General features: G+C 49.3%; 3 protein-coding genes across 3 annotated transcripts; all 3 read right to left on the bottom strand.

The window, feature by feature from the left end:
• Positions 1-4,552: 4,552 nt before the first annotated feature.
• AOC3 (amine oxidase copper containing 3) lies at positions 4,553-10,309 on the bottom strand. The gene is made up of 4 exons (XM_090292076.1): positions 8,566-10,309; positions 6,844-7,129; positions 6,292-6,421; positions 4,553-5,546 (listed from the first exon to the last, which is right to left on the bottom strand). The coding sequence occupies exons 1-4, from the start codon at positions 10,163-10,165 to the stop codon at positions 5,271-5,273; spliced, it is 2,292 nt and encodes a 763-aa protein (XP_090148202.1). The 5' UTR covers positions 10,166-10,309; the 3' UTR covers positions 4,553-5,270.
• Positions 10,310-10,870: 561 nt separating this feature from the next.
• AOC2 (amine oxidase copper containing 2) lies at positions 10,871-16,856 on the bottom strand. Its single transcript, XM_090257787.1, has 4 exons — positions 14,446-16,856; positions 12,188-12,473; positions 11,825-11,954; positions 10,871-11,485 (listed from the first exon to the last, which is right to left on the bottom strand). The coding sequence occupies exons 1-4, from the start codon at positions 16,031-16,033 to the stop codon at positions 11,219-11,221; spliced, it is 2,271 nt and encodes a 756-aa protein (XP_090113913.1). The 5' UTR covers positions 16,034-16,856; the 3' UTR covers positions 10,871-11,218.
• A 63-nt stretch (positions 16,857-16,919) lies between these two features.
• PSME3 (proteasome activator subunit 3) lies at positions 16,920-24,403 on the bottom strand. Its single transcript, XM_090257788.1, has 11 exons — positions 24,130-24,403; positions 23,430-23,462; positions 23,250-23,312; positions 22,963-23,067; positions 21,719-21,767; positions 20,812-20,924; positions 20,512-20,580; positions 20,303-20,370; positions 20,149-20,203; positions 19,935-20,021; positions 16,920-19,134 (listed from the first exon to the last, which is right to left on the bottom strand). The coding sequence occupies exons 1-11, from the start codon at positions 24,169-24,171 to the stop codon at positions 19,054-19,056; spliced, it is 765 nt and encodes a 254-aa protein (XP_090113914.1). The 5' UTR covers positions 24,172-24,403; the 3' UTR covers positions 16,920-19,053.
• Between the last annotated feature and the right edge of the window lie 587 nt (positions 24,404-24,990).

Below are 24,990 nucleotides of genomic sequence, written 5' to 3'. Positions count from 1 at the left end.
TTGCCTCTCACATGCTCCCAACTGGGGACCTGGCCTGCAACCCAGGCATGTGCCCTGACTGGGAATCGAACTAGCAACCTTTCAGTTCACAGTGTGGTGCTCAATCCACTGAGCCACACCAGCCAGGGCCCGAGTTCTTTCTTAATCCCACCGAGGGCTGTGAGAAGCTGCAGCACCAAAACCAATGTATGCACCAAATTCAAGGTTCTTTTTGTTCCAGTTGTCAGATTCCAAACTAGACTCAAATGGATTGCAAAGCTGACCAAATGAGAGCCCTGTTTAAAACTTCAATTTGTAAAAGCAAAAGCAATCAAAGAACAGAAAAAAATTCACTCAGAGGGATCATGTATTGTTTCCTCTGATATTGTTTCATCCTAGTCTTCATAGTCATCACCTTAAATGCCCTAAGAACTTGTTGAAAAGGTGTCCCTTTTACAGAATTACTCAGGAGGCAGCACTACACATCCTGCTGCCTCCACTAGGTCTTCTCTTTGAATAAACTCGGACCCAGCCTCTGGGAATGGATGAAGATGAGTTCATCCCAGCTCTAGCCTTCAGGCTGAGGACAGGGCCCAGAACACTGTGCTTGAGCAGAACTGCTGCCCCAGAGGCCCTGTGTGGTCAACTGACTGCCTTGTACACCCAGGTCCCACTCTGTACCGATCTGCATTCTAGGGACATGACTCCAGCTTGGGTGTGGAACAGACTAGAGGTGAGGAGACCGGGTAGGAGGTGAAGGGACAGAGAGGTTAGATGACTCTGAGAGATGTTTCAGGATAGAGTTTTCAGGACTTGGTGCCCAACTGGTGTGGGCGGGTAGAGAAGGCACAGCCTCTTACATGACACAAAGCTTTCCCATTGGGTGGCTGGGTGGGTGGAGGGGCCTTTCACCAGAGGAAGGACACACACAAAGAGCTACAAGTTTAAAGGGGAAACTAACAAGTTTGAGTTTGAGGTGCTCATGAGAAGCTCCTGTGTAGACGTTGAGAAACAGGGAAGCTGACTCTGTGGGTCTAGAGTACAGGAGGGAGGTTATAGGCTAGAAACAGATTTGGATAAAACCAACAAAATCTAGCAGTTAAAAGTACTAGAGGCTGAGGTCATCCAGGGAGGACCTCTGGAGAGACAAGGACAGAGTCTTGAAAAATGTCAAGATTTGGGGCTACAGGAACTGGTGGGCGGAGCAGAGGCAAAGGAACCAGCATAGAAGGCTGAGCAGCAGCAAATATGGATGAGGAAGTCAAGACAGCCGAGTTTCGAGAGGGGAGGGGTCAGTGATGTCAAATGCCACTGAGATGCCCAGAAAGTAGGTGGCTGGAAAGGGCCGTTGATATTGCATTTAAAAGTCACTGGTGACCTTTGTCAGAGCAGTGTCTGTGGCTGGAGAGTCAGCAGCGGGAGGGCAGCAGGGTGAGGACTGACTGGGGGCAGACAGGAAGCAGACCAGGACAGGTGGAACACTTTGAAGGAAGGCTGACAGAAGATCCCCCTTTGGAGACGCAGGGTCCTGGAATGGCTTAGCAAGATGAGAATGGAGAGGAAGAGCCAGGCAAGAAGGAGAGATTACAAATACATGGAGCAGAGTGGACAACTGAAAGAGAATCTTCTGGGAGGAGCTGGAAAGGGTGGGTTTCCCCTAAAACAGGTAAAGAGGCTGTAGAATTAATGAACCCATTCTCACCACCAAACCCAGTCAAAGAAGTTTTCAGGAGACCCCAGGTAGCTTTTTTTAGGGGATCAACTTTTTCCAAACTCTATGCACAGTATAACGTTTACAAGGATAATCGAAGTAGTTATCACAGAACCATGCTACCTACAAAAGTAACTGATTGTTGGGCGGAATTTTACTTCAGTCAGCAACTGACTTTCCCAAGTGGTTTCTCAGTGAATATAAGGCTCTTCCATTCATGAGGTCCTAGGCTGCACGAGGCCAAACATGGTGTCCTGGGCCAGATTTCCCACACTCCTCCTCCCCTAGGCCTCACCATTTCTTACCTCTGACCCACCTCCCTGTGGCTAGGCCTTTCGTCAACTCCATTCTTTGTATCTGGGCCAGAATGTCCTAAAGAAATGTCCTAAAATCTTATGCTGTCATTCCCTTGCTTAAAATCCTCCCATGGCTCCCCATTTTTATTAGGGTAACCATGGCTTGCAAGGACTTGCCTCCTCTGTCACCCCCTTGTTCTTCAAGGCTCTTCTCAAAACACATGTTCCTGTCAAACTTGGGTACTTGGATGGTGCCACCTTGTCATCTCCTGGCCTTTGTACATGCTGTTGTCTTTGCCTGGAATGTTCTTTGCACTCTTCTTTCCCTCGGGCCAACTTCTACTCTTCTGCCAGGCTCAGTTTAGACATCAGATCCCTCAGGAAACCTGCTGTTGTCTTGCTCCTACCTCCCTTCTGACAGTCCTCATCTATAATTGTCCCTTTACTTGCCTCTCTTGCTCCTGAGGGAAGAAATTGTATCTATTATCTACCAATGCACCTTAGTGCCTGGCATGGTGCCTGGCACTTAGAAGGCACTCTTTAATCTTTGTTGAGGAGTCTTTCTCTTGCACTGGGAGCTGGAGCCCTTCCCAAGGCCTTCAGGAGGACAGCCGAGGCAGGTGCGCACCCCTTGTGCTCCTCACAGGGAGTTCTGGTGTCTGCAATCCTGGGGAAGTCCCAGCGATGCCCTCTGAGCTAAGCCCCAGGGTTCCCCTGGTCCAGCTCCTCTTAGGGCCCAAATGCTAATGTTCTCAGCCTTGAAAACACTAGTCTTTTAGACCTGGACTTCCTCAGTCACTATTCACTTGACCACAGTTCTGAGGTCAACACTCTAGCCAGTCTCAGTGGTTTAAGAAAGAGATTGGTTTGGGGCTCCAGGGTACTTACTACATGGGGACAAGGCCATGTCCTCAGGCCAGACCCAGTTTTCCAGTTCTGCCAAAGTCAGGGGTGGAGCAGGGGGCAAGGAGGGAGAGGGGCTGGTCATGTAACCTTCCTGACCCTGGTTGGACTGATACTTTCATGATCTACATGTCTACTGAGGCCTGGACCAGGGTGATGTCATCTCTATGGTGAGATGTAAAGAGATACAACCACAGTGACATACTCCTTAAAAAGCTTGTGAGTATTTATTTACACACTCATACGCACTCTCACTGCATACAAACACACACTTTGATCTAGATGTGTTTCAAGGTAATGAGCTTGAAATGAGTATGAAGGGGTGGGGGAGGGGTAGACACCAGCATTCCTTTAATGCTTTTCCCCCAGCACTGACCATTGGGAAACTGACCGTAGAGGAAGCCATAGAATATAGAAAGAAAAGGATATGCATTTTATTTATCTATTTTTTAAAGCAAATAGATTTTTAAAAGTTTTTACTTACTGATTTTAGAGAGAGAAACATCAATTTGTTGTTCCACTTACTTAAGCATTCATTAGTTAATTCTTGTATGTACCCTGACTGGGGATTGAACCCACAACCTTGAGGTATCAGGACAATGCTCTAACCAACTCAGCTACCCAGCCACAACCAAAACCATATTCATTTTAAAGAAGTTAAGTTACTCAGGTCAGAAGAAGAGTAAGTATAAAATCAATATCAGGGCCTCACCTAGACTGAACATCCCTTTTTCTCTCCATTCTCAGACTTCAGTCTCCCTTGTCCTCAGTTTTTCTATCTTCTGTCACTCTTGCTTCCACCCCAGTCCATGGTGTGAATTAATCCAGCCATCACTGGCCCTCTGCCCCTTAATGAAGTCTTTCTCCCTGTTGTTTGGAACCTATTTCTCTCCAGCTGACTGACTCCTCCCCATCCACTGTTCCAATGACTCAGAGGTGAACTTGGGCTTGCAGCAAGATAGAAGGCCGCAGAAGCGGATGCCTGAGCTTCCTGGATAGATCTCCCCCTCTTGTCATAAGCTGAGCAGCATCCAAAATCCACTTCCTGCACTTTGTCTCCTGGCCTGGCCTGAGCTTCCAGCAGGCCCTTCCCCATTGCTTCTCATTGCCCCTATTCTGAGAGTGACAGAGAGCAAATGTGAGGGAAAGAATGAGGGAGGTTGACTGGGGTTTAACATTTTCTTCAGAGATATACAAGCAAAGAAGGCAAAGAGTTACCATAGGCCATGTCCATGTCTCAGTCTCAAAACCAAGGAAATTGAGTCCGTGGGTCATCCCTTAACTCACTTTACCCTCCCCTACCCCCATCCTGTCCTAAAAGACATGTCAGTGGAAAAAAAGTCAGGTCCTGTTTAGGCCTGTTTATTATTTAATTTGAATAGATAATACAGTCACATTGTTCAAAATTCAACATGTACAAAAGGGCATAAAGTGCTAAGTCCCCTCCCTCCCTGTCCCCAAGTTCCTAGTTCCCTCTCCAGAGGCAACCAGTGTTACCCATTTCTCCTGAATATGCATTTATAAGCAAATCTATATATTTTCCTCCCTCCTAAGCCACAAATGGGAAGTGCATCATGCACACTTCCACACCCTGCCTTTTCACTGGAAGATTATTTCCTATTAGTACACAAAAAGATATAAACAGATTTATAGCTGCATAATATTACATTGTAAGGCTGTATCAAACTTTATTTAACCAATCCTCTAGGGAAGGAGACATTTCTGTCATTTCCAATCTCTTGCTATTTGTATATCCACCTCCAATCCAGACTCCCCATGGACTAAGCCCGAGATCATTTGCATGCTGGGGAGGAAAATCCCAGGATATAAGAAATAGTAGGAACGGGAGGAGGATGCAGTGGTCAAGAGGAAGAGGGAAGGAAGGCGGAGTGGGATAAGAGGGACTATGGGCCAAGACAGCCCTTCCAGATCATCCATGTATGCACACAGGCCTGGCAGGGACCCTGCCCTGGGGCCTCCCAAGGCAGGGATTGGGGAGGCCAGGAGGGACCTGGAGACAGCCTAGAAATATTTGGGAAAGCCAGAAAGAAAAAAAGGGAGTCTTCTGGTGAAAAGCTGGGCTAACGCTCCAAGCTCCTGGCTGGCCATTCCTTTCCTCTCTGGGACAGAAACCCAGAAGTTCCGGTGGCAACAAAGTTGGGTCTCTCCTGCTTTCCCCAACCACCAGCATCACAGGCTCAGGATGCTTCCAGTAGAGAGGGGCAGCAAGGGAGGGCGATGACAGGAGGTGACTATAGGGGAGGGCGAGGGAGGGTCCTCAGGAAGGGGAAGAGGGCACCAGTCTGGCCAACCCAGTACCCACTGCTCCCACACACCCTGGCCCGGGGGCCCCTGGACACAATTCCCATCTCAGGGGCCATCTAGTTGTGAGGGAAGCCCCCATGAGAGAAGGCAGGGAGGTCGGGGGCACAGTCAGCAGCCTTTGGGAGGCAAGCCAGGGGGTTGACCTCACAGTTCCCAGCATCCTGGTCCCCCCGGAAATAGATGGAGTCGGCAGAACTGAAGGAGGGGTCCTGGTCAAAGAAGTTGTAGGGTCGGAGGAAGAAGCCCACATTGTTCCCCACAGTCACTGTGTTGGGAATGTCCTCTGCATGTGGGATGTGCAGGAAACCAGTTGTCACCCAGGCCACCAAATCCTAGTAGGGGAGAAGGAAGAGGATTATGAGGCCTGACTGTGCTAAGGACATGTCTCCTCTAACAGCAGCCTTGTGTGTAAGGATTTGCCATGTCAGTCCCCCTTTCCTCAAAAGGATCTTAAATCTTCAAACATTTTTCCTACGGGTCCAGAAGCCAAAGCACAGCACATTTCATATTGATATTGGAGCAACACCTGCCTCCCTGACCCAGCCTGTGCCCTCCATCTGACATTTCCTATCATATCTGCATTGGCCTCTCCATCCCCAGAAGAAAGACGATGCCACAGGCTACATCTGCTCTTTCCTCCTTCATTCACAGGGAATTCCCAAACTAGAGCTGATAGAAGGAAGATGGAGGAGGGAAGGTCAGGGTCTGGGAGGCAAAAACGGCCAACATTCAGAAATTGATCCTTTAGTGGTCACACCAGGCATGGGCTTTAGATACAAGAGATGCAGTCTCCCCTGGTGATCTCCAGCCCTCCTTGAGTCCTGAGGCCTGAAAGGGACTCAGTCAACAAAGCTGAGACTTAGAGAGCTATAGGGTCTTGAGGATGGGCTGGAGCCTCAGCCAGTATCTGCACATGAACTTCCAGCTTGGGAAGAGTCCCTCAAGATCCACGGAAGTACAGAAGGCAGGAGTCAGCTCTGCCCCTGAGGAGACCAGAGATTTTCAGGGACCCCCCAAGATAAGGTGGGGCTCATCTTTGTGCCCCACCCCACTCACTGGCTCTCCCAATCAGCTGACCTTTCCAACAATGGTCTCGTTGTTGATGAAGTCAGTGAAGTCCACGGTGGGGGCCCAAGGGTCATTCTGATTGAAGATGCTGCTGCTGCTGGGCTCCTCCTCCTTCCTCTGGGTCACGGCCAGCTGGTACCTAGGGAGGCGCTGGTCAGGCCTCTAAGGTCACTAACCTTATCCTGCTGCCAGATGATGATGGAAGGGAGCTGAGAATGCGGACCTCAAGTTTTCCCATCTCTTTCACTCAGTGACTCTGACATCACCCTGGTGAGTCATCTAACACCTTTCCAGGGCCTCCTCCTGTTCACCCCCTGCCAGATCACAGCACGGCCCTTCCCCCATCCAAAGGAGAGAAAAGTTCTCAGGCGTGAGCTTTGGTCCTCCAAGGGAGGGCATGCCCAGTGCCCACTGTGTGTGCCTTTTGATAACAGGAAATCCTTCTGGAGCTCTTGTCTCACTTTGCATACGGTTTGAACTGAGTTTCCAGTTGTCCCCTCCAATGCTCCCTTCTCACTCTCATCTCCCTCCAGGCCTCTCTCTGCCACCCCTCCGACTCACCTCCCCCAGCTGATGGCTCTCTCCATGGAGCTGTTCTGGGGCAGCGGCTCTCCAGCAAAACTGCGTATCTGGATGCGGTAGCCCCGTGGGTGACCCCACTTGTTGCTTTGGTTGCTGGCCAGGTACAGGTAGCGAGGGGAGGTACTTCCCAGGGGGAAGGCGGCCTGCTCCTCTGTCTCTAACAGCTTCCGGGTCACCCGCAGCCTCTGCATCTGGTGCTCAGGGCTCCAGGGTACCGCCATGGGGACAAAGACCATGTCCTCAGCCCAGACCCAGTTCTCCAGTCCTGCAGGGGTGTGGGGAAGGAGGAGGGAGAACGGATGGGAGAGAGAGCTGACCAGGCAGCTGCCCTGGAACCACCTGGCTTCAGGTTGGGGGTCAAAGAGAAGCCCCAAACTGAGTGTGTCTCCTACTTCCTTTCCCTCTCCCCAAAATATCCCCAACCTTTTAGCCAAATCCATTCACCTGTGAAATATTTCCTGAAGGAGTTCATTTGTTTATTATTTCATTTGTTCATTTACTTATCTCATTAGTGGCAAGGCCCAGACTCAGCCCTGGGGACACAGGTGAACAAAACATCAATCCTACCCTTCTGCTCTCACAGAGGATGCAGAGAGCAATACCCTGACTGGACTGAAATGTGTGAGGAGCACATTCAAGCTTATAGGGATAGAGGTGCAAGCAGGAAAAGGCCTTCTTGGGCAACTTTTATGCCTGGCCTCACAGGACGTTGACAGCAGAGATGACACAGCAGGGCGTTCTAGGCAGGGGCAAAACATGAGCAAAAGCAGAGCAGCCTGACTATCTCGCGTGTTGTGTGTGTCCAGGGACAGGCTGGGTGTGAGTGTGGCTAAACCAGTGCACAAGGAAGAATCTGAAAGGTAGGATGGAGCTGTATCCTGAAGAGAAGGGCCTTGCAGGCTCTTCTGTGCATGGGATCCCATAGGAGATGGGGAAAGTGAGATCTGTATGAGGGAGCAGGCTGCCATGGGCTGGTAGGTCCCTGTGGACCCAGAGTGAACCCTGGATCTGGGAGGAAGAAGAGAAAAAGCAGCAGAAGAGATCTAGCACCAACAGGGGTATGACAGCGGGGCCCAGTGAGGAGTTTAAGATATTTCAGAGACAGAATAGACAAAATAAAATAAAATCTGGTGATAAGCTCAACGCAGGGAAGAAAAGTAAAAAGACACACTTGAAGACATCACATTTCCTTGACTCTGTGACCACTAGGAACTATCTGGAATGCCCCACAATATCCATTTCATCCCTCACACTTGAGTCCAGAGAGAGAAAGAAAATCATCAAGGAGTGCAGACAGATCCTCCAAACACCAGCACCAGAGGCCATACGCAGTGAAAAGAACCAAAAAACAAATGGTTACCGCCCTGAAATAGGTCCCATGTGAGTGTAAGAGAGGGAAGAGGGCAAAGGGAACTCTGTTGGCCTAGATCTGCCTCCTCCCTGAGCTTGCAATTTCCTAAGATGTTCTGATGAGGTCACGTGGAGGGGGTGGTGGTTGGCGGCTGTGCACCAGCCAATGAGCTGAATAAAATTCAGCATCCAACTCTCCCCTATTCATCCAAAGAGGAAGCATGAACTCCAAAACCACATACAGTCGTTCTCATATCTTTCTTTCCTGCATAACTACCACAAGTCCAAACACATAGAGACACCACTTCAGCCCCCTCTTCCAGAATACTTTCCCCCTCCAGGATGCCTTACCTCCTACATCCAGATCCACCTTGAAGTGAGCACTGTGGGTGTGGGCGGTGCCCAGAGTGTGCTCCCCAACCTGGTTCCCGTAACTTCGGGCAGCACCAAAGAGGAATGCTGAGCTGATGTAGCCCGTGGCATGGAATTTGACTTCTATGGCTCCATTGGAGTGGAAGACCATATCCCACAAATAGTCATAGTTGAGCAAGGTAGACACACATCTGATGACCAGCACTGTCTCTGTAAGGCCCCCAAAATAGTAGGAGTGGAGATCTGAGTGGTGTCGCCTCAGGGGGAGACCCTGGTTCTGTTCAAACACACAAAAGGCATCTCGTATTGTCTTGGGGGCTTGGGACTCCAAAAGAAAGTGCCAGTCCACATAGGTGGCCAGGTAGGGGCAGTCCACCCCACGGGTCAGGGGTGTGGAGTACTTGCCCATGCCAAAGCTGCCATCAATATAGCGGGTCAGCATTGCTGCGGGAGAGTTCCCACCATAGATGGCCAAGGCCTCTTGGAGGCTGATCTCGTAAGCTAGTCGCTCTCCCTGGAAACGGATGTCAAAGATCCTTGGGCCACTGAAAGCTCCGAGGCCAAAAGAGAAAGTCCACAACGAGGAGGCCACCCGACTCCCCTGGACACGGAAGCGGGGGCCCTGGGGATGGAACTGCAGAGGGGGAGCTGGACCTGGGGGCGCCTGGGACTTCAGGGACCATGACCCACCTGTGCCATTGTCTGGGATCACTACCACATTCACCAGGCTGGCCTCAAACTGCTCCTCCAGCTGAGCCAGACTCTTGTAGTAGCGACCTTGGAAGAATACCTTCTGGATGGTCCAGCGGGCAGGGTCCAGAGCCTTGTGGTCTACCAGCAGCTCCAACCCCACGGGGAGCAGATAAAACCCAGCCCCTGAGATGTTGTAGTAGAGGCCAAACCAGGTGGCTCGGTCCCCTGATTGCAAACCCCGGGGGGCTGTGGTCATTGTCACTAGGTTCCTTCCCTGGTGTTTGTAGAAGCAGCAGTGGTGGAGGAGTCCAGCAGCCTGGGGCAGCTCTCTGTCGAAGATCATCTGGTCTATGTCCAGGTACTCTCGGATCAGCACGGGGCGCCGGTGATAGGGCAGGGGGCCTCCATGACGCTCCACGGTCACATCCCGAATGTAGGAGGGGTGGGGCAGCGGCCCCACCACCAACTCACTCACGTTGGGCCTGGGTTGTCCGCCAAAGAAGACGATGGCCAGCGCCTCCCGGGCGGGTGGGGGGCTCCCCCTGTCCAGGTGGGCCAGGGCTGCAGCCTTGCGGGGCAGCTGCAGCTCCACTGAGAAGATGCAGTTGTCCGAGGGGCGGGCCTGGGCTGCATCCACCAGGCCTGGCCCCAGCTGCTGGGTCAGAAAGCTCATCACAGCCGTCAGCTCCTCTGGGCTCAGGTCTGCAAACAGCTGGCTCTGGCCAGGGTGTGTCCAGTGCTGGGCACTGGGAGATACGGAGGGGCAGCGGGGAGGCAGGCTAGGTTCACCCCCATCTCCTCCCCTGCCAGCCAGCAAGACACACACCAGTGCAAAGATGGTGATTACTGCCAGAGCGAGGAGTACTAGGGTGGTCTTCTGGTTCATTGCCTCGTGAACAGAGGGCGAGACGATTGAACCAGAGTGGGGAAATATATTCTCAGGTCAGCAGAAGAGGTCTCTCTTGGATCCTATGTTGGGGCTTCCTGGACTCTGGTTTAGGTTCCCAGTGTTCAGAGGCACAGAAGATTGAGGGTGGGAAAGACTGGAAGTCTGAGAGTGGGGGGGCGGGGCGGGCTGGGGCTTGGGGGCGGGCCTGACGTAGGGCAGCAGTGATTTCCACAGACCTTACAAGGCTTTGTCTTCCAGGCTCGAAATTGGACTCTGCTCCCTGGGTCAGGGTTGGAACCGGGAGAGCTGGAGTAGGGGAAGGAAGTGGGATTTCAAAATAATATAGCTGACCAGCCTGAGGACAAAAACGTACTACCACCAAGTGGTGGGGTCTGCAGCCTCTCCTCTCCCTCAGCCCCCCTTCTTCCCTTAATCCTCACCTTTCCCAGGGCCAGATATTCCCTTTCCTGTAACTTGGAAGTATTGTTCTCTTTCCAAGGAAACCCCCACACCCAGCCCTTCAGTTTCCCAAGCAGCATTCCTTTGCCAGGCCTGTCACCCTTGTCCTCTCCTCCATTGTTAAATTCCTTGGCCAGAATTCTTAATATTCTCTCGGGAATTCTAGATACTTCAAAAGTCACACAGAAGAAATTCAAGTGTAAAAATCTTGCAATTTTTTTTTATTATAAATTGCACATGACATTTATTTTTACAAAATTCTATCTATTTTTCCATTTCAGTTCACCTAATAAAAAAATATCTGGTATAATGGTCACCAAATGTGAATACTAGCTATTTCTGAGTGGTAGGATTTGTGGTGTTTTTGCTTGACTATTTTAATAATACTATTTGTATAGATTCATCATTAAAACAAACAAAACTAGAATTATGAATTAACCAAAAGGATATATAGGGGTTTAGTGTGGGAAGAGGCTGTTTCCTGAGAAACATTAAGTGTGGGAGTCAGGGGAGCAGAAATTAGAAAGAGTAAGGTACATATATTTTAGCACTGTCCCCCACTCCCCACCATGTCCCACCACATCCTTGGAGTTAAAAGTCCTGGTAAGAGAAAGGGGGCAAGTCCGGGACACAGGCTGCCAGGTGGGGTATGCAGGCCACAGGGTTGACATTGCAGAGCTCAGCATCCTGGCCCTTCTCAAAGTAGATGCTGCCAGGGGAGAAGATGGAAGGGTCCTCATCAAAGAAGTTATAGGGTCGGAGCAAGAAGCCGACTTTGTTCCCCACAGTAACTGTGTTGGGGATATCCTCAGCATGGGGGATGTGCAGAAAGCTGGCTGTAACCCAGGCCACCAAGTCCTAAAGGAAGAGGGAGAAGCTGAAGGACTTTGGAGGCAAGACCCAGAGAACCACCCCTCAGCCACAGTCCCCAGCCTCTAGCCTCAGCCCTGCTTCCACCTCCTCCCAGCCCCAGGCCCACAAAATGTGGTGATCTATGTGAGAAGCTGTAGGCTGGTCAGTGTCCCAGGGCCAATCTCACCCCAGGAGGGATGGCCCATGTTGATCATCAGAGAACTCCTTGGCTCCTGAATCTGAGAGCTGGAAACATACCGCTCCCTCCAATCTAGGGCCAGGGTTTGGGCAGCCAAGACACCAGACACAGAGGAGCCCCTCTCCTCTGTCTCTAGAGCTACCAACCTCTCCTAAGAGCGTCTCATTATTAATGAAGTCAGCAAAGGCAATAGTGGGTGTCCAGATGTCATTCTGGTAATAGATGCTGCTGCTCTGTGACTCTTCTTCTTTCCTCCGGGTCACCACAAGTTGGTATCTGACCAGGAATGTTGTAAGAGGGTGGAGTCAGAAAATGTCAAAGATCTGTACTGTCCCAGAAGTCCTCTGGATCAGATTCTGTGTAAGATTATCTCCCATCCCATATCTACTTGGATCTGAGAGGTACAGGAGTGGATGGTAAGCAAGGATAGTGAGTTGGGGTCTCTAAGAGCTGGGATAGCAAAGGGGACCAGTCCTTCCCTACCACCCAGTGCCCAGGGACCTTCTCACCTCCCCCAGCTGAGGGCCCTCTCCATGTTGCTCTCCAGGGGCATGTGTATGCCAAGGGGGCTGTGGATCTGGATTCGGTACCCGCGCTGGTGACCCCAGGCATTAGTCTGGTTGCCAGCCAAGTAAAGGTAGCGAGGAATGGGATTTCCCCAGGAAAAAGCTGTCAGGTTCTCCCTTTCCAGGACCTGCCGAGTCAGCTGTGGACGCTGCAGTTGGTACTCTGGACTCCAAGGGGCTGCCACAGGTTTAAACACCACGTCTTCAGCTACCACCCAGTTTTTCAGCCCTGCCAGGATGAGGAGAGGGAGAGGAGTTCCACACCAGGTGAGACAGGGTCATCTCCCCCATGGCGTCCACTGCACTGGCCTGACAAAGGGCAGCAGAACTCATCAGAGAATACTCCATCCTGGGAGCCAGGAGGTCTTGAACTGGGAACAAGCCCTGCCCTGTCCAATATGGTTACAGGTAGTCACAAGTTACTATTTGCATTTAAATTAAAAATTCAGTTTCTCAATTACATTAGCCACATTTCAAGTGCTCAATAGCCACACGTGGCTACTGGCTAATGTATTGGATGATGAAGATATAGAATAGTTCTATTTACATAAAGTTCTATTAGCACTGGTCTACCCTTAGTCCAATTTTTTGCTTTGTTGATTCTCATTTTCCAAATCTCTGCACTTGGCATAATAAAGCTTCTTCTGTGGTTGAGCCCTGTAAATGGAAAAGCACACGCAGGTGGCTAGTTACCGTCTTGTAACTATGAAAGGGACATTTGTCTTGGAGAAGCATGCTGGAAAAACCCAGTCCCCTTCCATAGTCCTCTGCATATGCCTCTCAGCTCTGAGAATTTGCTTTCTTTCTCAACAAGATGGGGATCACTTTTATCTTTTTCAGAAGTGAGCTTTTTATCTTTAAGTTGTCTGGGAACTCCTTAGAACTCTATTGCATTGGTAACCTGCACTCATTACCCCACCCACTCAGCACTTGATCATATACTTGGCATGTTTGGACTGTCAGTTCCTTTAAACATGACCTACATGAAGGCAGCTGGCACGGGCAGGGGTTGAGGGTGTGCTACTGAAGCCAGTGCCTCTGCTGGTTGCCCAGCACACAGGGGGCCTGGCACAGCCTCTGGTCCACAGCACCAGCCTGTGCTGTACCCATTAGGGAGCCAATAAATATTACTTGATTGTATTTCCTAAGACAAGGCTCTTTAATACCAAAAATGCTGAAGAGAAACTTCAAATTAGAAAAGTCATATTCCAAATATGTCAAAGAATTGTTAATATGCCATTTCAATCATGCTATTTTCTTAGTTCTTCCTCCCCTCTACCCCCACAACATATACACTCACATGTCTTTATACCCAAGACAACAAGAGAATGTTCCACAAGAAATATCCTTACAGTACTGTATACTTGGGCAATCACTTCCTTTCCCATTTCCCCCCACCCTCTTTAATTTCTTTAGTTGTAAAGTGGAGAGTCTGGTGGGTTTCTAATTTTCTTTCTGGGTCTAATCGTCTGTGACTTGACAAGTTGGGTATTTTCTGTCCCTGATGAAAACATGTTGGGAGCAGCAATTCCTCTGCGCTCTGAGGCCTACTTGAGAACCCCCTCTCTGCACTCGGAGCCAGACTCCTGTACGCCTGCCCAGTCACTGGAGTGCCCACTGTGATGATGTGCGCTGGCGGGAAGGAGCTGGCCCTCCCTAGGAGGATGGCGCCCCTACCCCACATCGCTAGTTGTCTGAAATCCTGTGGAGCAACTCCCTGCTAGTACCCCTGCTCCCTTGTCATGCCCTGGACCACCTCTACTCTGAAAACCTGTTTAGGTGGACTGCTTCCTACCTGTTTTTCCTGCCCCTGCTGACCTTTATAATTAGGAAGAACTCAGAGCGCCAACTCCAGCCCCATCCAGCTTCAGAGCAAACTCCCCACCCACACTGTCATTCAAGGCTAAGGCAGGCAGGCACAGCCACTACGTGTAAACTAATTTCAGAATGGCAGCAACTCAGAGGGGCCGGACGGTCAGAGCTTGTTAGGGGAGCCCGCTCTACCTTCTGCCAGTAAGTCCAGCCTTTCATGCTGACTGTGGTTGAATACACTTAAATCAGTCCCTACTCTGTTTCCACAATCCATTATGGAGCTGAAATGCTACCATCTTGACTCTTCCAGCTTGATCTGGGGTAGGGCGGGGGGTCTCCCTCCCCTCTGTTCCACCCCAACTCTCACTCCTCATTCCGCGAACACTCACCTGCCACATCCAGGTCCAGCTTGAAGTGGAAGGCATGTGTGTGCACGGTTCCCAGCACGCGTTCCCCCACACGGTTCCCAAAAAGGAGGCTTTCCTCCCCACCGCTCAGGAAAGCTGTGTTGACAAAGCCTGTGGCATGGACCCGCCCTTCAAGCGCCCCATTTGGGTACAATACAAAGTCCCAGATGTAGTCATAGTTGCCTACAGTTGACACAGACCTGACTACAAGAGCTGAGCCAGCCAAACCACCATAGAAATGACTCTGAAGGTGATTGTGATGCCTCCGAAGGGGTAGTCCTTGGGCCTCCTCGAATATACACACAGCCCCTGGGAGCAGCCGGACTGCCCCTGTGCCCACTAATATGTGGATATCCACCATCATAGATTGATAGGGGCAGTCCACACCCCGCACCAAGCCCCGGCTGTTACTGCCAAGTCCATAGCTGCTATCCAAGTATCGGGTCATCATTGTCTTGGGTGAATCAGCACCATAGATAGATACACACTCCTGGACACTGACTTCATAGGCCACTCGCTCTCCCTTGAACCGAACATCAAAAATCCTCATGCCACTGAACACTCCATGGCCAAAGGTAAATGTCCAGAGGGAGGATGCCACCAGGTTCCCTTGTACACTGTATTGGGAGCCCTGGGGTGAGAACTGAAGAGGGGGAAGAGGACCTGGAAGAACACGGGGCCTCAGGGATGAAGCCCCATTTGGCAGGGGCACAGGAACTCTAACCACTTGCAGCCGACCAGCCTTAAATTCCCGTTCCAACTGGCCCAAGTCCGCATAGTAGCGCCCAAGGTAGAAGACCTGTTGGACAGCCCAGTGGGCAGGATCCAGGGCCCCGTGGTCCAGCAGTAGCTCCAGCCCCACTGGGTGAAGGAAAATCCCAACACCTGAGATGTTATGATGGAGGGCTATCCAGGTAGTACGGTCCCCGGAGCGCAAGCCCCTGGGAGTGGCGTGCAGAGATGCCAAAGTGGAGCCATTGTAGTTGAAGACTGAAGCAAGGAAGACTGGTGCCTTGGGAAGCTCCACCTCTTTCACATGCTTCCATATCTGGGCAGACTCACTTCTCAGCATGGGGCGCCGGTGATAGGGCAGGGGGCCCCCATGATGCTCCATGGTCACATCCCGAATGTAGGAGGGGTGGGGCAGCGGCCCCACCACCAGCTCACTCACGTTGGGCCTGGGTTGTCCGCCAAAGAGGACGATGGCCAGTGCCTCCCGGGAGGGTGGGGGGCTCCCCCTGTCCAGGTGGGCCAGGGCTGCAGCCTTGCGGGGCAGCTGCAGCTCCACTGAGAAGATGCAGTTGTCCGAGGGGCGGGCCTGGGCTGCATCCACCAGGCCTGGCCCCAGCTGCTGGGTCAGAAAGCTCATCACAGCCGTCAGCTCCTCTGGGCTCAGGTCTGCAAACAGCTGGCTCTGGCCAGGGTGTGTCCAGTGCTGGGCACTGGGAGATATGGAGGGGCAGCGGGGAGCCTGGCTGGAGCTCCCTTCGCTGGTGAGCAATACATAAGCCAGGGCAAAGATGGCAATGAGGGACAGTGCCAGGAACACAAGGACTACCTTGACATTCATAGTGAATGCTGAGAGCTGGAATGAGAGTCCTACCAGTTGCTCCTTCAAGTTACTGACATCAAATCAGGGTTTATATTCAGTAGGATGGACAGGAATGGAGAAAACTCCACCCTGTGGGTTGAACAGGAAATTTCTGACCTTGATTTATATAATTCTGTTCCAATTTTCTGTTCTGCGGTTTGGCCCAAGGCACTACTTCCACGTGCGTGGCATCTTCCTTGCCCCTTAACTCCTACCGGCAGCATGATCAGTACTCCCTACTGATTTCCATCGTTTAGAACAGATCAGAGGGCATCTGAAATAACATTAAACTCTACCTTCCACCCAAAATGGGTCTGAGGAAGAATGCAAATTTCAGATGCCCAATCAAGTCCTGTGTGCTGAATGCAGGCACTAAAACTGTCCATTTTCCTACATCCTGGCAGGCATGCTACCCCACATATTTCTAGGATGTACTATCCAGTTCAGCAGTAAGCACTGTGTTCTGCCAGTTGCCTAACGCCAAGCCCTTGACCTGTAGGCTCAGGCCTCTTCTATTTAGTCGGTGAGAAAGGAAAAGTGGTGAAGGCCTGGGCTTAACAGTCGAATTTATACACCAGTCACAGGTCCCTAAGCAGTGTGACCTCAGGGGAGGTAGTTATCATGAGTCTGGGTCCTCACCTATAAAGAAGGGATAAAACTACTCTATAGATTCATGAAGATTAAATGTGGTCATGCATATAAAAGTGCTTAAGAGAGCATGACACAGGGTAAACATAAAAATTGTTAGACTACTGGTTATCTCTGAAAAAGAACAGAGCAGTTGTTCCTCCACTGTTCAAGACCTTCTCTCTTGTTGCAGACATTGAGGGGATCATTGGAAACCAGAAGGCTACTTTACAAGGTGGAAGTTGAGGAAACTTTTATTTCAGAGGGAGCTAGGGTCCCAGACAGCTCTCCAAGTCATTTGAAAACCAAAATCAAGAGTCCCCTGGCATCTCCTCATGAAATTTAAGACATTATTCAGAGGGGAGGAATAGTATAAGGTAAAGAAAACCTCAGGGCAGGGTGCGCCTTGAACCAGGTGATTCCCCACGCAGAACTAGAGCAGCCTCTACTGGCAGTTCATGGGTATTACTGGGGAAGGAAGGAAGGAAGGAACTGAGATCTTGTTGAGGATTGGGACAGAGCAGCTTAGATTTGGGAAGAGCTCTTTCACACAATTCAGACTGCATATAGGTGAAAGACCCACCCTTGCCTCTTGCTAGGCAAAAGTCTCAATCTTTCCATTACTCCAGAAAAGAGAGGAAGCTCAACTGGTATAGATATCCAATAGGGGGGCTGGCAGTGTATGTGGAGGTGGCCATCCTAATGTGCACACACGTGAGAACGGTTGTGTCTCTAGCCACCAAAGCATCGCACCAGGGTCTGTGGCTTTAGAAAGAGGTCAAAGTACCTGTATTTTTAATAATTTCTTGACATGGTAAAAGAATTTTACATTACGATCCAAGGGTGGTAGGGTGAGGAGTAGGGGCAGCAGAACAATCCATCAAAAAAGGGAAACCGAGAAATGCACGGTGGGAGAAAGGGACGTGTTCTATCTGGACGGGATCTGGAGGGTGGATAAGGGCACTGCCCAACTAAAATGCAGTTGGTTTGTTACTGAGTACTATACATGGGAAGATAGCATCCTGACTCCTCTATATAGCTTGTTGGGAGTAAAAATGATACATCCAGGTGGAAATACGTTTAGCGGTTGGAAGACAGAGACAGGAAGAATAAGTCATAAACTGACACTGAGAGAGTCCACTGGCAGGCTGACGGCAGATATTGACTCTCCAGTAATGATACAATAAAAAAGTGGGGGACATCTCTGGAAGATTCGAGAGATAGGAGAAACTCTTCTATGGTTTTGACTTGCCCAACAGATTTCCACATACACACGATGTGTATGCTTGTGTGCATGCACATACGTGTACATATAAGTGACTGCTTTCCTGGAAGCACAATACTATAAATAAAAGAAATATTTTTCCCAAAGGTAAAGCCCAGCAGGAGCAGCAGCATCTGTCCCTCACAGCTGTCAATGGCTCCACCCTAAGTTACAACTGCTCTAGAAAGAGGCAATCAGGAGTCAGAGGACTGGCCTTTGCAATAATGCCCAAAAGACCCAAGTCACAGAGAAGGAGCCTTCCCCAATCCCTCTGCTTCTCACCTCTTGGTTCTCCTCCAACTCACTAGCCTCTGGGTACCAAGAGGCTACAATATCAGGGGACATGGGCCCTGGGGGATGACAACTAGGACAATTATCACCTCCTGAACAATGTGTGAGTGTGAGAGAGAGAGAGAGACAGTGTTTGCAGAAGGAGTCAGGTAACAGAGTAGGAAGGCAGATGTTTGCGTGTCTGCACGTGTATTTATCATGCACATATGTGTATGTGAAAATTCTAGTTATAAAAACACCTGAAGGAGCTAAGGACTTAGCTGAGGTCTAAGGTGTTTCTTGTCATGTATGTAGATGGGAAACCTGAAGTCATCACCAGGACAACTGTGGCAGGGAGGATCCAATGTCCCACATTGGCAAGAGACACTAACCTCACATCAGAAGAGAGAAGCTGGTCTCCCCGACCCCAGATCCTAAAAAAAACAAAACACCTAGCACTTTCATTCTAGTTCCCTCAGCTCCTAACCAAGTATCATCAGAAGGAGAGAAAACACAAAGCCCAAGTCACAAGAGGAGGGTGGGGAGAAAAAACACAAGTATTCTTGTGCCAATATCCTGCGCACACAAACCTGGAGTTCTCCAGAAATTAGGACAGGTTGGGGTATTAGGGAAGGGAATAGAAGAGTTCCTGAGGCCTGAAAAAAGAGGTAAACACGTCACAGAACTACATGAGAGTTTCATTAGACTCTAACTAAAAACAGAGAGAGGTGTGATTACTATTTCCAGCCAGTTTCCCCATCACGATAGTCATGTAACAAACCAAGGCAATGTCGGTCTTGAGCCAGACTCACAGAGTCCCCTGGCCCTGGCCCTGGCCTCAGTACAGTGTCTCTGCATTGCTGCTCCGGGGCCGTTTGATCTTCTCAATATTTTTCAGGATCATGTCATGCAGAGTGACCTAGGAGAAGAGAGATCAGAGAAATCATGTATCTCCTCTACCCATACTTCAAAAAGACAAGACCCCTCCCTACCAAATCCGCAAGCAATCATTTACATAATCCCATTCTCACTCATCTGAACCTGAAATCAAGGTGGCTGCCCAACCTCTCTTAAACTCTCAAACTGGGTATACCTGGGTATTTCCAAGGCCCTGAGTGTCTAATAATAACTAACATTTACTCAGCACACACACACACACACACACACACAGAGAGAGAGAGAGAGAGAGAGAGAGAGAGAGAGAGAGAGATGAGACAGAAATATCTGTACACAGCCCAATCAAACCCGCAACCTAGGTATGTGCCCTGAATGGGAATTGAACCCGCAACCTTGTGGTACACAGGACGATGCTCCAACCAACTGAGCCACTGGCCAGGGCTATCTCACTCATTTTTAAAAGCCATCTTTGTGCAGTAGTTACTCTACTCTAAGTTCCATTTTAGAGATGAAAAACTGAAGTCTGAGGTTAAATAACTTCCCCAAGGCCACACATTAAAGATAGAGTTGGTTCCAAATCTAAGTCTGTCTGACTCTAACAGCCTCCTCTTTGCCCTTACACTACATTCAGGCAGAAAGAAGGGAGATACCCAGCTATATACCCTCAATGATTTCATAGTCCTCGACACTCAGTTGACAAGCAGAATTTGTTCTGGTCATTTACCTCTGTCCCCCATCTTGACCCCCAGAGAGTGACAAGAAATTTGTCACCAGAACTAAGAGAAGCCAGGGCAACTGTGGACAGGGGCCAAGGTTACTTACATATTGATTCCTTAGTTCTGATATGATGAGGCGAAGGCTGATATATTCTTTCTCATCAATTTCTGTCACGGTTCGGCGATAGTCCTCCTGAATGAAGGGACAGTGAAAAGGCTAGCTCCCAAGGCCAGACTGATCAAAGACAGCTCTTTCCCAGTATCAGTCACTTCTCCCTATCCTACCACTCCCACCCTCGGGCCACAAAACCCTTACTTACCACATGGGGATATTTAGCTATTTTAGAAACCAATTTGGCTCTTGTAATATAGTATCTGGAAGGAGACAGAAGAGGAGATAGCTGTAGGAGACCCTGGACAGTGCTTACCACCCCGCCAGCCCTCAATTTTTGGGCCAAGCCCAAGCAGCCTTACCTAGAAATCTGGTCCAGATAAGATGCAGCTTCACTCTCAACAGTCCTTAGTTCTGCAACTGTCTCCTCCTGAAAAAAACAACAATAACAGTAAGTCAAGTCACTTCCACATCACTCCATGGGCCAAAGAGAAAGGAAAAAGAGATCAAGCAGGGGAGATACGAGTATCTCCCAAACCTTCTTCTCCAATGTGCAATGGACGCATATTACCTGAATGGACACCCCAAAGTTGTTCCCATCTTCTATTCTAGGAATCAGGAGCTGTACCCACATTTTGACCTGGAGGGTGAGAAGACCAAGACACACATGAGGGCCATGGCTTTTTCTGCTGACGTCATGAAGCATACAATTCATGCTGCTGGGGCCAGATGCCAGGAGCACAGGAGCCAAGATACTTAGTCTGCCAACACCCACATCACCTCCATGCCTCCAGCCCCACCATCCATCATTTTTCATTGTTCAAGCCAGGCTGTTTGAAGTCAGCCCATAGGTCACTAGCCCCTGCCTCACCGTGTTGCATTTCTCAATCAGCAGCCGGATCTCAGGTTTCACTTTCTCAATAATGTCCACCAGCTGCTGGTTGCTTTTTAGCATCCCATTGGGCATCACAAACACCTTGGTTCCTGGCAGGGACATGAAGAAGGCCAAATGATTGGGGTGAGGGCCAGGACATAGCATCCCCACCTTTCTCTTTTCTTCCCCGGACTCATGGGATGCTATGACCTCTGCCTTTTATCTGTCACAACAAACATTGACACCGCCAACAGAACCAAGAGGAGAAAATGTATGGATTAACATGTAAGCATCTAAAGTACGCCCAAAGTCTAAAAAAAAAAGAAAAAAAGAAAATTAAAATATGTTCTAAAGACTTAAGTACTGCCCTGGTTAGTGTGATTCAGTGGATTGAATGCTGGCCTAAAAACTGAAAGGTGGCTGGTTCGATTCTCAGTCAAGGCACATGCCCGGGTTGGGGGCCAGGTCCCCAGTTGGGGGCGTGTGAGACACAACCCATTGATGTATCTATTGCACGCCGATGTTTCTCTTCCTTTCTTTCTCCCTCCCTTCTCTAAAAATAAATGAATAAAATCTTAAAAAAAAAAAAAAAAAAAAAAAAAAAGACTAAAGGTACTATTATTAAAGAGGAAAAAAAAAACTGGAACTGGGACTTCTGTGAGAAATCTGCAATGCATAGTTACCCCCAATCTTTCTCCTTTGATAGTTCGCACTAAGTGATACCCTCCCTTTTTACTGGAAAGTTAGGTTTAGAGTGCTAAATAATGACCATATTTGGAAGACTTGGGAATGCTAACTCTGGGAAATAAAATCAGATCCTGCTTCCAGGCCAGAACACCAGACCCATCCTGCTTCTCAAGGCTGCAAGCCAGCGGCAGGTGGAGTGGGGTGGGTTGGCTCTTACCTTGAAAGGCCTCTTCACATTCATCCAACCTTCGCTTTTTGTAAGTGGGCTAAGGAAACAAAAAGACAGAAATTAGCCTGTTCTCAACACTCACATCCCAATCACAAGTTACACTTCAAGGAAGTTTAATCCCTTCTTTGACCCCCTAGGTTATCTTATTAATTTATGCAATTTACTAAGTATATCAAGGCTTTAAGAAAAGATTCTTGCCACAAAGCAACTTATATTCTAGTTGGTAAGACCAACCTTTCAAGAAATATAACACAGTAAGAAATTAGAGGGGAGAAATATTATAAAAAAGTGGTTTACAACCCTTTTCATCTCATGGCACACATAAACTAATTACTAAAATTCTGCTACACACTAAAAAATGTATTTTATATATATTTTATAAATACATATACTTTATATATATATAAAGTATAATTTTGACTCATTCACACCAAATGGCTATTGTGTTGGCTACTGTCATTTTTCCATTTGATAATCTAACGGAAAAGAGGTCAATGCCCCTGACTAAATGGTCAGGTGTTGCATGTTTTAAAAATTCTTGTGGTACACTGGTTGAAAACCGTTGCTATAAACAATAGGAAAAAAAGAACCATTCAATGCAGGGTAAAGATAATTAAGAGAATATGTACACATCTGCTGGTTCCACAAAAAAACACAATATTCGATCAACACATATTTAGCACCTGTTAGGTTCCAAGAACAATGCTAGGTACTGGGAATACAAAGATGATTAAGACAAGTTTCTGCTTTCCAGAATTGTAAGTTCAAACATTCAAACAATGAGACAGTAATGCGGACCAAGAACAATACAATGTCATCAGTGTTATAGAACGTGGACATTTAGTTGATAAGGACTGGGTAATAAAGATGCACAGCAAGGACAGGGACTGCAGTTATATATCCAGAAGAATTACTCATCCCATAACAGACTCAAGGACATTGAAACAGGTGAGAAAAGTCTTGCTTAAAGTCATGGGAACAGACCAGAAAACCTAGTCTGTTAGCTATTAGTCCTACTTGAAACTTACTCCAACACAGAGTAGCATTAGCAAATTCACCTCATATCATAAATGAAAATCAGGTTCTAAAGGGGGTGTACTGGAATCATTATATCTGTGGAAGTCCTCATTCCCAGATCCAAATCCCACTGTCTCCTCTGTACACGTTCAAACTGACCAGGAAATAGAGGACAGAGAACCGATTGCTTCAGAAGACAAATATAGGACACTTACACCGTCCAGTCCATCGTGGCTATTGGTGAGAAGAATGGGGTCAGGGACAGGGAGATTCATATCTGAGTGGATCTGAGTTAGGTCATGGATGTTTAGGATTGGTTCCTGAAAGAGAGACACCCACCCCCTAAACATTAGTGTTTACAAGATGAATAAAGAAATTTCATTGAAGAGCAAGAAATGAGAGTGCTTCACAGTACAAAACAGAATAAACACATAATTTGTCCAATTTCACAGAAAGACCAGGGCCAAAAAAATTGGGAAATCTGAGGAAAAGGGTCTCTCACCTTCAAAAAGCTATCAAGTTCTAACAACTTCTTTGGGAAAAAATTTGCCACCAAGTCTTCTGCCTAAAGATGAGGAAAAATACATTAAGAATTGTAGGATGGTTTCTCTCTACAGTTATCTCTCTTTTGGGAAACTCCTAACTGTTAACCAACACTCATTTTTCTATTTATTTCACTCACCTCACTTGTGATCCGCTCCCTGAAAGAATCAACCTAAAATTAACAAAGAGTAATTCAGTAAGAGCAAGTCAGTACCTGGCAACAGAGGTGAGGTCAAGGGCAGGATGGGGAAACCCAAATCTAGCTGTCTCCCTCACCTTGTAATTGTAATGAGAAGCTGAGAGGCCCCCAGACTGCAAATATTTTATTTTTTTGAGGACCCATTTCTCCATCTCAGGAGAGGGAAGCAGGGCTTGAGGGCATCGCCCACCTATCTTCCCTCTCTCCCTCCCTGAGTCTGAGGCTGTCTGAATTTGTAAGCAGAAGAAAGACAGGTAGATAGCAGAGGTGTGAGCTCACAAACGTGCCAACCCTGTCCAGACATAGCCTAAGATACCAGGCAGGCCTGACGCCAAGGGCAGCGGCAGCATCCGGAGGCGGGGCTGGGGAACTTCCAGCTGTCACTAGCCTAAAGTACTGAGTTCACCACGTGTCCGCAGAAGCCCTAGGGCTCTCCATCACCAGAGGAGTTACAGAAAGCCACCCTATATTATCCTGTTTCCCGAAGCCGTCTCTGGGAGTCGAGGGGCTGGGCTTAGTCGAGAGGAAGCACGGAACTGGTGTCCCCAGGGAGACAAAGAAGCCATGGGGAGTGCGGGAGCCGGTCAGACTGATCGGGGATCGAAGCGAGGAGTAAGGAGGCCCGCACAGGTGCCGCTACCTTGAGCTTCACTTCCTGATCCACCTTCAGCAACGAGGCCATGGCCGGGCAGGGCCGTGTCCGCTCCGCTGGAGACCGGAGGCGCTGTGGGCTCCGGGGAGGGGGTCAGAGGGGCGAGAGGATTCTAGGCTGCTCTCGGGACGCGGCTGCCCTCGCTGGCTCACTCACTGCTCACTTGCTCCCTCCCTCTGTGCCTTCTGCCCGCCCGCCTGCTGCCTGCTGCCTGCTGCTAGATGCCTGCCTGCTCTGCCGCTCGCCCTCCCGGCTTTCGCCACTCACGCCGGAAGTTACGTCACAGCCAATCGCCGGCACTCCGGCAAGGATGCGCACATGCCCTGCGCAGCCGCACTGAGGTTCGGCTCTGCACGCTCGGGTCAGGTTTTTATCTCCTAAGTTCATGCTCCCGGTAAGAGGGAAGGAAGGAGGTTGGCGGTGGCTAGTTTACTGAAAACTGAGTCCCCAAAGAGATTCTGGAGCTGTTTGATTCTGTTAGCTCGGCACTCGCCTTCGCGGAAGGGACCTTTTGAGCCGCTACCGCTTGGAGGACAGGACAGAGTACGGCGTCGCGCCCCAGTGACGTCGGACCGAGGAAGCTGAGGCGGGGGGGGGGTCCTTGCGCTGGCTTCAGGTCTAGTGTGTGATTCCTGTTGCCTCCTCCCGTTGGCCGAAGCTCTGGTGCTATGCCAAAGCCAAACAGAAAACAAGGTCTGTTGGACCAGGCTTCCCCACCATCCCCACCACTTACTCTCACACACTTCCAGACCTCAGAGATCAACTGCCTAATGGGAAAGTTGACGCCCAGAGTCGGGTAGGTTACACAGTGGTGCCAGTAAATCCTGGAACAGACACAGGTCTCCTGAC

This window comes from Furipterus horrens, unplaced genomic scaffold, assembly GCF_987537825.1.
Source record: "Furipterus horrens unplaced genomic scaffold, mFurHor1.1.pri manual_scaffold_11, whole genome shotgun sequence".
Taxonomy (NCBI): domain Eukaryota; kingdom Metazoa; phylum Chordata; class Mammalia; order Chiroptera; family Furipteridae; genus Furipterus; species Furipterus horrens.
The sequence above is the reverse complement of the archived record's forward strand: the minus strand, read 5'-3'. Positions and strand labels throughout refer to the sequence as shown.

Bases quoted from the DNA above. Each gene is read 5' to 3' on its own strand.
- AOC3 (XM_090292076.1), bottom strand. From the start codon at position 10,165: ATGAACCAGAAGACCACCCTAGTACTCCTCGCTCTGGCAGTAATCACC. The intron at 6,422-6,843 runs GTGAGTCGGAGG...GCGCCTCCCTAG, and splicing joins AGAGCCATCAGCTGGGGGAG to GTACCAGCTGGCCGTGACCC. The intron at 5,547-6,291 runs GTCAGCTGATTG...CTCCCCTACTAG, and splicing joins ACGAGACCATTGTTGGAAAG to GATTTGGTGGCCTGGGTGAC.
- AOC2 (XM_090257787.1), bottom strand. From the start codon at position 16,033: ATGAATGTCAAGGTAGTCCTTGTGTTCCTGGCACTGTCCCTCATTGCC. The intron at 11,955-12,187 runs GTGAGAAGGTCC...ATTCCTGGTCAG, and splicing joins AGGGCCCTCAGCTGGGGGAG to ATACCAACTTGTGGTGACCC. The intron at 11,486-11,824 runs GTTGGTAGCTCT...CTCTTCCTTTAG, and splicing joins ATGAGACGCTCTTAGGAGAG to GACTTGGTGGCCTGGGTTAC.
- PSME3 (XM_090257788.1), bottom strand. From the start codon at position 24,171: ATGGCCTCGTTGCTGAAGGTGGATCAGGAAGTGAAGCTCAAG. The intron at 20,371-20,511 runs GTAATATGCGTC...TGTTTTTTTCAG, and splicing joins ACTTTGGGGTGTCCATTCAG to GAGGAGACAGTTGCAGAACT. The intron at 20,204-20,302 runs GTAAGGCTGCTT...GTCTCCTTCCAG, and splicing joins TATCTGGACCAGATTTCTAG to ATACTATATTACAAGAGCCA.